General features: G+C 33.9%; 1 protein-coding gene and 1 long non-coding RNA gene across 6 annotated transcripts in view; both read right to left on the bottom strand.

The window, feature by feature from the left end:
- LOC105833172 (vacuolar protein sorting-associated protein 41 homolog) overlaps positions 1 to 10,614 on the bottom strand; it is a 44,482-nt gene extending 33,868 nt beyond the window's left edge. The window contains exons 1-2 of one of the 5 annotated variants that reach the window (XM_036287802.1): positions 10,100 to 10,614; positions 8,825 to 8,968 (exon numbers count right to left, since the gene is read on the bottom strand). In XM_036287802.1, the coding sequence (XP_036143695.1) occupies positions 8,825 to 8,968; positions 10,100 to 10,120 (165 nt within the window). In that variant the 5' untranslated portion in view covers positions 10,121 to 10,614. Of the gene's footprint in view, positions 1 to 8,824; positions 8,969 to 10,099 lie in introns of those variants that run through there. The other 4 variants (XM_036287800.1, XM_036287798.1, XM_036287799.1 and 1 more) reach the window with 4 other exon arrangements.
- A 1,121-nt stretch (positions 10,615 to 11,735) lies between these two features.
- Positions 11,736 to 12,343, bottom strand: LOC118645900. Its single transcript, XR_004963545.1, has 3 exons — positions 12,295 to 12,343; positions 12,104 to 12,154; positions 11,736 to 11,769 (listed from the first exon to the last, which is right to left on the bottom strand). It is a non-coding gene; the product is annotated as an uncharacterized LOC118645900 (long non-coding RNA).
- Positions 12,344 to 12,472: the final 129 nt, after the last annotated feature.

The raw sequence follows: 12,472 nt of genomic DNA, 5'->3' as shown, positions 1-12,472 counted from the left end.
TATAATATAAAATTTTTTTTAATATATAATATACATAAAATTTTACATAAAAAGTGAGATATAAACCTAATATTTTATAAAATAAGCGTAAAATAAAAGAATTTAAATACAATGTAATTTTAAAAAATAAATAATAAATTAAATAGGAGGTAGTAAGAATCAAGACGTAGTAAACAGCCTTCTATTTAATTCATTACTTTTGTACAATATTTTAAATATTTGTGTATGTTTTTATCTTTTTATAAAGAAATTTTAAAAATAGATATTAATATATGTACTTATAGTTTTTCGAGCATTTACATAAATTATTTGATAATAAATTTAATCAAATAAAAAATAAAGGCAATAATAAAACAATTGCATTTACGAAGTAATGTATTTTTTATTATTTAATTAAAACATAAAAAAAAGTAATAAATAAGTACGAGCACATTTATGTAATAAATAAATACAATCACTTTTAACATTATTATTAATGTTACTAATTTATACAAATGTGCTCGCTCGCTCGTTCTCTCGCATGACACGCATACGAGTGCTAAGATAATCAAACTTGCTGAAAGTCATGCTGGAATATTTTTTGTCATGATTCATGCGATCTGTTACAGAATAAAAACTGTGCAATAATGTTAAAATGCTGAAATCAGTGACTTTACCCACAAAAACGACACGAAAAAAATCATTTTTGACGCACATATAACAAAAACAGTTTTCCTTTTATGAGAAGTTTATAAATAATTTTTTTCTTAAAATATAAATCTAAACTTTAATTTCCCATAAAAGTATTAATTTTAATAAAACAAAAAAATAGCAATTTTTTTAAGAAAAACAGCTGTATGAACTCTTAGATGTCCAATACATCTTTCTTAGAAACTTAGTAGCTGATATGGTGAAAAACTTCTATGCATTAAGTGTTAAATGCATGTGTTTAATAAACCTCAAGCTAAACTTTCTTCATTCACACCTCGATTACTTCCCACAAAATCTTGGAGATTACAGTAAAATACAGAAATCGATTGCATGAAAACATCATAGAAATAGAATGTCGTTATCAAGGCAGGTGAGACGAGAATATAATGGCTGACTTCTGTTGGATGTTAAAGAGAAAAAAAAATTGTGAAAGGTAAAAAGAGTAAAAGGAATCCACTTCATTAGGTCATTCGACGATAAAAGAGTACGCAAACACAGGCAATCATAAGTTATGTTCTAAACATACAAAGTTGAAAAATTCAGGAAATTATAGGGTTTTAAGGTTTGCTGTTGAATACGGGATTATAGGGTTATGGAGTTTTGGACAAGTTATGAAATATGTAATTGGACACCTAAAAATTCATGCAGCTATTAAGTTTGTAATGTCAAAGGTAAAGTACCATGTTAGAAATTTTCTCATCGTTTGCATCAAATCCTCGGAGTTATGGAATAATGAGGATTTGCTAATAATAGCCCAGATAGCACAAAATATTATCATAAATATTTATAAATATTTTACAAATTCATTTTCAAAAAATTTTTTAAAGATTATATAATTATTTTCATAAACCATTTAGAAATGATACAAAAATTATTGGACTTGGTTAGGTGGTATGATTGTGTGCGGACGCGTGGTGTATGCAATACAAAAATTATTATCAACAATATATAGAATATATTTTTAAAACGTGCTGAAAAATATTTATGGTATATAAACTTGAAATATTTTTTATATTCTTTGATAATAATTTATTTAAATATTTTCATAAATGTTTATCATAATTTTTTTTATACCTGACAAACTCGGACATAAAAATATGTACAAAATATTTATTATAAATATTTTTCCTTCTTATAAATATTTTATAAATATTTTTGCTATTTGGGAGGTCATCAGGTCACAGAGCATTTATTGGAGGGTCCTAAGATTAGAAATGGTTAGTTAAAATATACTAAATCACAAAGTTTAATGTTTGTAGAAACAAAAGTCAGAAATCTCTGGTTTTATGGTTTTTAATGCGTTTTTAAAGTTAGAAAAAACTGAGATGTGGTGGAGTAAAACTGACATCAGATTCGTTTTTAGTAGGTCAAAATTTTTGTAGGTCAAAAGTAGATCAAAAGCTGAGAATCTAGTCTAGTACAAGGCGCAAGGTACTTTTTTGTGGGACTGTGTTATTATTCATCAAAAATTCAAAAGAATAGATAACAGAAAGAAAGAGTAGGTAAGGAGAGAGGAAAGAGAAATAGAGAAAAAAATTAAAATAGTTAAGAAAAATTAAGAATTAAAAATAAAAATAAGTCATATAAAAAAAGTAAGTCATATACACATGTAAATAAATGTAGATAATGTAGATAATATGTAATGTAGATAACATGTAAATAATGTAGATAATAAGAAAAAAAGAGAGAAAAATACAAAAAAAAATTGATACACTAAATGATAGAAAAAAGAAAAACCGAAAAGAGAAAGAGAGAGAGAAAATACACAACATATATATGTAGATACATACATCCTTATATGTACATACGTACATATAAAAATATAACATACACATTATCAGCAATGTTATTTTCTATTTTGTTGTTTCTGATATTCTTCCTTACTTCGTCTCCCCCCTCCCTCCCTCCCTCCCTCCCTCCCTCCCTCCCTCCCTCCCTCCCTCCCTCCCTCCCTCCCTCCCTCCCTCCCTCCCTCCCTCCCTCCCTCCCTTCCTCCCTCTCTCTCTCTCTCTCTCTCTCTCTCTCTTTCTGTTTCTCCTTCTGTTTCTTCACCGTCATCTGTCATACTAGGTAATTCGGAATTAGTGTCCAAACATAATCGTATTGCTCAATTCAATGCAAATTCATTGCGTGGACATATGGATTTTGTGAGGCTGCATTTTTGTGCGCACTTCCATCATGTGATATCTATATCTGAAAATTTTGGCTCTATGCAGGAGTATCTGATGATCTTGTTACCTTAAATGATTATTTTTTTATTAGAAATGATCGTGTTGAACGTGTGGGCGGTGGTGTGGCCTGCTATGTCCACAACTCACTCAGAGCCGCTGTTGTTGCTGTGTCTGAAAGTGATCTTATTGATGAAGTCGAATATTTGATCATTGACATTCGTCTACCAGATGGTGTGTCGATTCTGTTTGCTTCAGTTTATAGAAGACCGAAGAGACACCTCCTTAATAAATTTGTAGAGAAACTTTCCAGTGTTTCTCATCTATACAATAACATAATTATTGGAAGAGATTTAAACTGTGACTTGTTAAATAATAGCTTCAAAGCTAATCACCTGAAGAAACTTATGCTTGCTCATTCGTTGCAGATTATCCGCTCAGAGACTACTCATCATACGGCTACCTCGGACTCATGGCTGGATGTTTTCATTGTTGATGATCCTGACAAGATCAAATCTTATTCTAAATCCTCAAATCCGTTTATTGCGGGACATGATCTTCTGGAGCTTTCTCTCTCGTTTAATGTGGAGACAGACAGAGAGCGTTCTGTTTATCGTCGCTGCTATAGAGGAATCATTATTGCGGACTTTCATGAATTCCTCGATGCCAGGGTGATTAATGCTCACACTAATTCTGGTGTCCTGTCAGACGCAGTCGATGTGCAGCAGTCTAGCGACTTACTTTCTTGTACTCTCCGGGAAGCTCTGGATATTTTTGCTCCTGCGAGGAAATTTATTGTCAGGAAACCTCCAGCGCGATGGCTCTCTACTGAGCTTAAAGGTCGCTTGCGAGACCGCAACCTGTTATATAAGCAGGCCAGGCGTGCGAATAGTCTTCTGGGTTATGCCAGATTTAGACTGTTCAGAAGTAAGCTCAATGCGGATATTAGGCGTGCCAAGAGTGAATTTCTTCTGGCTACATTGAGTGATATTGTGGAACCTGCTAAGCTTTGGAGAGAGCTAGCTCGTCTTGGGCTTGTTAAATCGGTTCTTGTTTCTCCTCTACGTTTCTACCTACCTGATCAATTGAACTCGTATTATGCCTCTGTCTCCGGTGGGATACCGATTAACCTCGCTGCTTTTAGTTCGACTATTTCAGGTCTTGCTCGTACACTACATCGTCCTGAGTTTAATTTTTCTTCGGTATCACCTCAGATGATTTTCGATCTGATAGCAGCCAGACCCTTTCATTCTTATGCCTCAGGTTCGGATGGGATTCCTCTTTATATTCTGCGAATCGCTTAGCCTTGTGTGTCGTCGTGGCTTGTGACGCTATTTAACAGCTCTCTTGAGTCTGCTTCGTTTCCGTCTATCTGGAAGCGCGCTCTGATTCGGCCTTTGTCTAAGATTCGCACTCCCTTGTCTCCATCTGACACTCAACCGATCGCAAATCTGCCTGAGTTGTCTAAAGTACTTGAAAGAGTAGTCGCTGAACAAATCATGACTTATTTGGATGAGCGTGATCTTCTCGATCCCAGACAATCTGCTTACCGCTCTGGCTACAGCACCCAGTCAGCTCTTTTGCGTGTCTGTGATGACATTAGAGAGGGAATTGATGATAGACTTGCCACGATTATGATTCTCTTCGATTTTAGCAAAGCATTCGATACTGTTCCGCATTTACGGCTGCTTGTGAAGCTTAAGAGTCTTGGGTTTTCTGATGTAGTATTGTGCTGGTTTTTTCATTACCTGACTGGTCGTTCGCAGGCTGTTGTTGACGATGAGGGGGGCTGTTCGGGTTGGCTTTCTACATCTTTGGGTGTTCCTCAGGGATCTGTGCTAGACCCGCTTTTATTCTCCCTTTTCATCAATGACATTAGTGATGCCTTGTCGAATTCAAAACATATGCTGTTTGCCGATGATCTACAGATTTATTTGTCTTGTCCGCCAGCAGAAATTCTTCAGGGTTTGAGATTGATTTCTCAAGATGTACATGCCATATTTGAATACGCTGGAGCAAATGGTTTAAGGCTCAACCTTAAAAAATCCAAGGTCATTATCTTTTCCAGCCGGGCTTATGCTTCCAGCATTGACGTTTCCCGCTTGCCGCCGATTACTGTGGGCCAGACGTCATTACCCTTTGTAAGTGAGGTGCGTAATCTTGGGATCACGCTGATGTCTGACCTCTCATGGAAAAGGCATGTCTTGCATGTCTCTCAGTGCGTGCATCGTGCCCTTTATAAGCTCAAATTTAATAAGAACTCGCTCTCTGAGAAGCTCAGAATCAAGCTTGTCGTTACTCTAATTTTGCCTCACATTGATTATTGTAGTCTGGTGTATCATAGGCTGAGCGGTGAGCTCAATGTCAAGCTGCAAAGGCTGGTGAACTGCTGTTAGATTTATTTTTAATCTTCGGCGTGATAAGCATATCACACCGTTCAGGCGTCGTCTGGGATGGGTTTCGATGGAGAACAGAAGGTTGTATTTTCTTGGATGTCAAATCTATCGTATTCTTTACATGACTTCTCCTTCTTATCTATATGAACTTTTTACCCCCCTGACCCAACATTAAAAAGATCCGAGCGTTCTTTGCATTCTTCGTCACAGACCTTCCACATTCCTTCCCATAGAACTGCTACTTACAAAAACTCCTTCAGGCTATCTTCTATTTATTTCTGGCATTCCCTTCCTAATCATATTACTTCGGCACCCTCCTTGGCTACTTTCAAGGATCTTCTTCGGTCGTTCTTGATCGCTTCTGAGTTTGCTTGAGCTGCTACTTAGTGCTTACTTTACTTATACCTGCAATCTGCTTGCTGATTACTTCGTGGCCAAGCTAGATTTGACCTTACTTTATCAGTTAGTTACTGAATTGTCTATACTAGCTTTACTAGTGCTTCACTGCTTGAAGTTCCCTGCTTGTCTTACCACACTTGTACTGCGTGCATCTGTGCTATGCTCTACTTTTTATGTTGCTTGCAGTCCAGGTCTCATACCTACTTTGTAAATGAAGCTATACTATAAACTATTGTTTTTGCGTTTTCACTTGCTAAGTCTGCTCTCTTTGCCACTCTGTATTCCTAGTTTATACTTATGCTGATTATACTTTTTTACTTTACTTGTATGCCATTTGACCATGTACTATTAGTTATGTCAAATTGTAGCTAACACTATCTATATTGGCGTTCAGATTGTTGGAATCTGCTAACTGTACAACGTAGATGCTTATTATAATACTTGTAACTGTTTCATTTATCAGTTTGGAGCTTGCGTTTGCTTATTTTATTTTATTAGCTTAGATTAGATTATAAGTTTATTATAACATTCAGTGTTGATTATTGTCAAAATTATATTTCTGATTATACTCCTTTGCCCTACAGCCATGCTCGGGCATAATAAATACAATCAATCAATCAATCAATCTCTCATAATAATGTTTTATTGCAAAAATATACATACTATCTAAATAAGATGTTTAATACTACAAAATGCGATGTGATATCCAAACAAAATTACCTTTTTAAAAAAGGGAAAAAAAGGCGCCAAGTGTGTGTGTGCGCCTCTAAGAAAAAAACTACTATATTAGGTAAGTTGTCTTATTATTCTATTTTATTGTTTTATTATCTTATTGTCTTCTCTACAAAATAATTGATATAAAGTAAATGCGCCAACTATGCGTCAACCTTGAAACGGAAAAAAGATAGACCAAGTACATAAACGCGTGCTTTCAAAAATAAATTTAAGATCAATACAATTAGTCAAGTATATTTAAAAAAATATTAAATAATTAAATGATTAAAATCAATCAACGGGATTATAGTGAAGCAAAAACTTGGCATGCCCAGCTCGTTGAAACGCAGTGATCCACCAATGTTATACAATATGGAAATTATTTGTACAAATGAAATAATGAAAAATAACCTATTAAAAACTTTACAAAGATAAAAAAAATATATCAAATACACAAACGCATTCAAAAATAATACGAGATCAATACAATTAGCCAAGTATATTTGAAAAAAAAACTTAAAAAAATTTTATAAAATCTATTAAAAAATTATTTAAAAAATGGAAATGTTATAAATAATAACAGATAATAAAGCAGAAACTGATAGAAAGTAAAACAATACCCAAGCCACATTAATCGCATTTTTGTGTATTTATTGATATCAATAACATAGAATCTTGGAAATATAGAAAAAATGCGAACCGGGCATGCCAAGTTTTTGCTTCACTATAATCCCGTTGATTGATTTTAATCATTTAATTATTTAATATTTTTTTTAATATACTTGACTAATTGTATTGATCTTAAATTTATTTTTGAAAGCACGCGTTTATGTACTTGGTCTATCTTTTTCCGTTTCAAGGTTGACGCATAGTTGGCGCATTTACTTTATATCAATTATTTTGTACAGAAGACAATAAGATAATAAAACAATAAAATAGAATAATAAGACAACTTACCTAATATAGTAGTTTTTTTCTTAGAAGCGCACACACACACTTGACGCCTTTTTTTACCTTTTTTTAAAAAGGTAATTTTGTTTGGATATATATTTACATCAAATTTGGTGTTCGGAAATTCTTTAGTTGCTAATCTTAAATATAAAAAAATATTAAAATTTAACATGGTAAATTCAATATACCTTATTAAAATTATAAGAAAATTGTTAGATTTATACTATTTGGGATCTATTTATTTCTAATTTTCAATTTTTATTGCAAATTTATCAGCAGAAAATCTGACATACCATATTTGAAGTGTCTGGACTCAATTTTTGCATTTTTTTGCTCATGTAAAACCCACTATTTTAAATTAAAAAAAAAATTTTAATCTGATTCTATATTCGTAATAAGCACCCAAAAAAACCTTGTATGCAGAGATTTAAGAAATTTTTATGTAAAGAAAATATGTGCTTCAAAGGATTAAGAAATCATCTTTCTATAATTTCCAAAATTAGAGGAGACACCAAATTTGGAACAGTTTCCTAAATTGAAACTCCCTTATTTCTCAGAAACTAAACATTACATATGAATACCAATAAAACATGATCTGCTTGGTTAATTAAAGAAATAAAAAGCTATACTTCATACATTCATGCCTTTCTCTATGTGAAATCTGCTAAAAACAAATTTGTCAAAAGCAAATTTTATTTGCGCAATTTTCTTGCAAATTGCATGGTTTAAACAATAGTGTATTATCAATAACATTATCATTTCACATGTTTGTAGTTTCCTAAAACTGTTTTATTTTTCTTTTTTATATTTATTAATATTTTGTAATGCAGTTTTAAATAACAAAGTTGCCGCGTGTGCATAAATTAGAATATTTCATAAGATCAGGGATCTAGTAATGACAACTGTTACTGCGCCATAACCGTAGTATAGCTAGACCATGGTTGTAACTTTAATGTATAACCTAAATGTATAATAAGCTGAAAAATGTTTTAAGACGAGATTTCACGAGAAACAATAGACAAGTCGAAAAAAGCCTATTAAAAAATGGCAAACCTAAAACGGAATAACAGAGTCTATTAAACTATGTAATTTAGGTAAGATGTATAAATCAATAAATTATAACATTAATATTTCGATTGTATACAGGTTCCAAATTAGGCGTCTATTTCATCAGATGCCCTTTCTGTCATGTGTCACAAAAACATTAATAATTATATTTAAAAAATATAAAACGGTATTATAAAAATTACTATATCATTTGATAGAAGATACATTCTAATTTGAATTCATATTTTCAAAAGTGTTTTTCTAATTGTTATTTAAGAAATATAGTCTAAAAACAAAGTAATGTTCCAAATTTGGAGCCTTTCTTCTATTATTTTTTAATTTGTTTAAATTTTCATAGTATTCTTCATAGTATTTTTATTTTATTTGTATCCTTTCAAAATCAAACTATTTAATTAACTTTAAACTTAAAATTCTATGGTCTGTGTAGATAATTCTCACCTTTGGATGTATAGCAATGCAACTAGCTGCATCATTTTGCAGGATATGTTCCAAATCATTGCGTATTCTCACATACTTCAATCTAGGTTCTATCTCATCCATTTCCGAGGAATCTGAATCTTCCTGATTGGTGGTCTGTTCATTCTATAATCATTCCAAAAAATTCAATTGTTATACATAATTCTACACAGCTTTAATTATTAACCCTCCCTGGTCACACTTCAGATTTGTAACAAGTTGCTCACCCCACTGATATTTTTGGGGTTTTATTATAATTACTTTGCATTTTTTTTACTTTTGATTGGTATTGATACATTATTAAAAAATTTAGAAATATGTCCTGGTAATTAAAATAGTGAGAATAAGCAAATATAATAGTCAAATTTAGTGTCAAATCTAGAGTTTTAAAGTGTGTAAATTAGAATCAAAAACTACTTGGTGCTGTATATTTCATGGGTGCATTCCGATATTCACTGCCAGTACTGACAGTGCTGTGAGTACGTTCCAAAGTGCGCTGCAGTAAACTTTCGATGAACTTGTGAAAGCATGTGACGTCATAGATTTTGTCGTCACTTCCTGCTTTCGTTACTGCGGTTGGCAAGGTAAGGCATTCGCAGTGCAGTACTGTGATTGTCGTTCCGTTATAGGGCAAAGAAAGCAAATGTTATAAGCAATTATGGAACGCATCGCCAACACTGCTTTATGACATCACGTTGTCAGTACTGGCAGTGAATATCGGAATGCACCCATGGAATATACAGCACCAAGCAGTTTTTAATTCTAATTTACAGGGAAGGTAATATTCTTATATTAAAAAATAAATAAATAACCAACAGCTTTTCATAAATTCCAATAAATTGTTAAAAAGTAAAAAAATATTTATTAATAAATAATATGTCAAAATTTATCACTTAAGATAATTTTAAGAACCAATATTATATCATACTTTTATCTTTTGTCTTTACATTTTAGTGTAATATATTGTAATATTAAATCTGTTCTTTTTCACTGCACTGCTGCACTGGTGCAATAAGTTAAAATGAGAAAAAATATATTTGTTTTACTCTAACCTGTTGCACCTGTGCAACAGTACAGCGAAAAAGAACAAGTCAATAGTGTAATAATGTCTTTTAAAATTACCTTAAATAACCAATTCTTATATATTATTCATTCATAAATTTTTTTTTTTTTTATTTACGATTTTTATGTATAGTAAGTACACATAATGCAACAAGAGTCAAAAACAAGAACCAATAAATCACGATGATACTCTACCTTGCTAGACGTCGATTCCATCCTTACTTTTCAATCTTCGTAAACACAATACGATCAGTCAAGTATATTGTCAAAATTGTTTTAAAATTAGAATAAATAGAGATTAGGTTACATTGAACGACAAAATTAGATTAGGTTAAGTAAATTCCATGACACTTGTACCATTGCAAAAAGGAAACAAAAAAGAACATACATATGTAAAAATCTTCTCACTTATTTTATAAAACAGACAAAAAACACATGTATCGTAAAATACGTATTTTATATCATATAATTTTTAGCATATACTTCGGCATCACTTTTACTTGTTTACATCTTCCTCATTTTAGGCAAGGAGTAATCAGTAAGCGAGAACTCGCAAGTCTCAGGGTGGAGTCCCATGGAGCGGATTACGCGGAAGCGAAACGAGCGGATCACCAATCACGGCGAGATTATAGCCTTGTTCGTTTTGTCTGTTTTGGGTCTACTCGGAGCAAACCCAAGCAGACCAACGCACTCTAATAGGTTGATTCCGATGACGCCAACCTATTAGAGTTGGTCTGCTTGGGTTTGCTCCGAGTAGACCCAGAACAGACAAAACGAACAATACTTATCATAGGCTGGTATTCATAAGCCTAGTTTACAACGAGTACTTGATGGGCCCCTGGGGCTCGATTCTTGAATTCATTCGCAAGAGAAACGTATTCGCAAATTCTGTTCTTACAGAAAAGTTGGAAATTTATTGGCTATCGTATGACTTTTAACCAATAAACTTGCAACTTTTCTGTTAGAGCCGGTATTTGCGCATACGTTTCTCTTGCAAATGAATTCAAGAATAGGGGCTCTATTCTTGAATTTATTCGCAAGAGAAACGTATTCGCAAATTCTGATCTTACAGAAAAGTTGGAAATTTATTGGCTATCGTATGGCTATTAACCAATAAACTTACAACTTTCTGTTAGAGCGAGTATTTGCGCATACGTTTCTCTTGCGAATGAATTCAAGAATAGAGCCCCAGACCAAGTTGATACGCGTATCAAAAGATTTTAGCACGCTTGTAACGTCCGGGTCTAGGGATATTTCTTCTCAATGTGTGCGTCGCGACGCCTCGGTCGCCTGACCGACGCGGGAGCTCTCCTTTCAAATTTCGGGCAGCCCGCTTACACGAACTCTACCCGGGTATGGCGAGAGCTTGTTGCCGATGGAAAACCTTGTAGGATTTGGTTAGTATGACCTTGATGTAGTTAAGATTAATGAATCTGGATATATATATATATGTATATATTTATTAATAAAACAACGTATAGGATTATTACATGTATTATTTAATTCTCTGGCGGAAATATAATAATCTGCGCTACTGCATCGCTATGGTATTCCGCAGTTGGATCTAAAGGTTCCAACTCCGGAGAATCGTGATCGGAATCGCTAAGCGTGATTATTTCGGGCGCGTTAGACGTTAACTGGTTATAGTTTTCCAAAGGGACGGTGTCTTCTTGGAACAGATCAAAGGAAGAGATTGCTCTTCCTGGCGGAGCGTCTGTGACTGGAGGAGGAAGGGGGGTGTGTTCCAGCGGGTAGCCCACGAAATTCTCAATCTCCTCGAAAGCCCGCTCTAGGGCTTTTTGTTGAGCCTTGAGGATTTTTGCTCTTTTCCTTTTCCCAGCGCGGTGGCGATTTTTCTTGATGGTCTACAAATAAACGCTTGGTTAAGCGAGTGAACGCTTAGTTAAGCATCTTTCTGCGTCAAGGGAAATTAGGGCCGTCGAGTATATTCGTGCTTGTGAATGATTAACTAACTTATATCGCTGGCAAGCGATAGAACGCTCGCTAGCGGAATCTACGGTTTTGTTCTTATATCGCTGGCAAGCGATAGAACGCTCGCTAGCGGAATCTACGGTTTTGTTCTTATATCGCTGGCAAGCGATGGAACGCTCGCTAGCGGAATCTACAGTTTCGTTGAGCACGAATATACCGGCTTTTCTAATTTCACCGACGATTGTTTTAATCACTGAGTCTACTCACTTTAGGTGTTGTGGAATTCATCGCGGCACAAGGGAGGGGAGAGGGTTGTACCTAGAGGAGTTGTTTATAATTATTTGGAAAATGAAGCCGACAATTAATCCTTATCGAAAGGATTCTTTATAATATGGCACAGTTCAATTTCAGAAAATATTCTAGGGAGCGATAGTAAACAATAATTAATTAGTACTCACGAGTTATAATATGGTTTGAAGCAATAGTTTGGTCCACTAATAATTAAATGATTGATGTGGTTTGACAGTTGAAGATGGTCGCAGAGATATGTTGGTGATAGCAGTCTGTCGGAGCACGCACTGGTTAACTTAATTAATAATGAGTTGATCGCGAAGTACGAGAGAGGTTGCAGATAAC

The sequence above is a fragment of the Monomorium pharaonis genome, chromosome 5 (genome assembly GCF_013373865.1).
Source record: "Monomorium pharaonis isolate MP-MQ-018 chromosome 5, ASM1337386v2, whole genome shotgun sequence".
NCBI lineage: Eukaryota > Metazoa > Arthropoda > Insecta > Hymenoptera > Formicidae > Monomorium > Monomorium pharaonis.
Note: the sequence above shows the minus strand (reverse complement) of the source record. Positions and strands in the feature narration are given on the sequence as shown.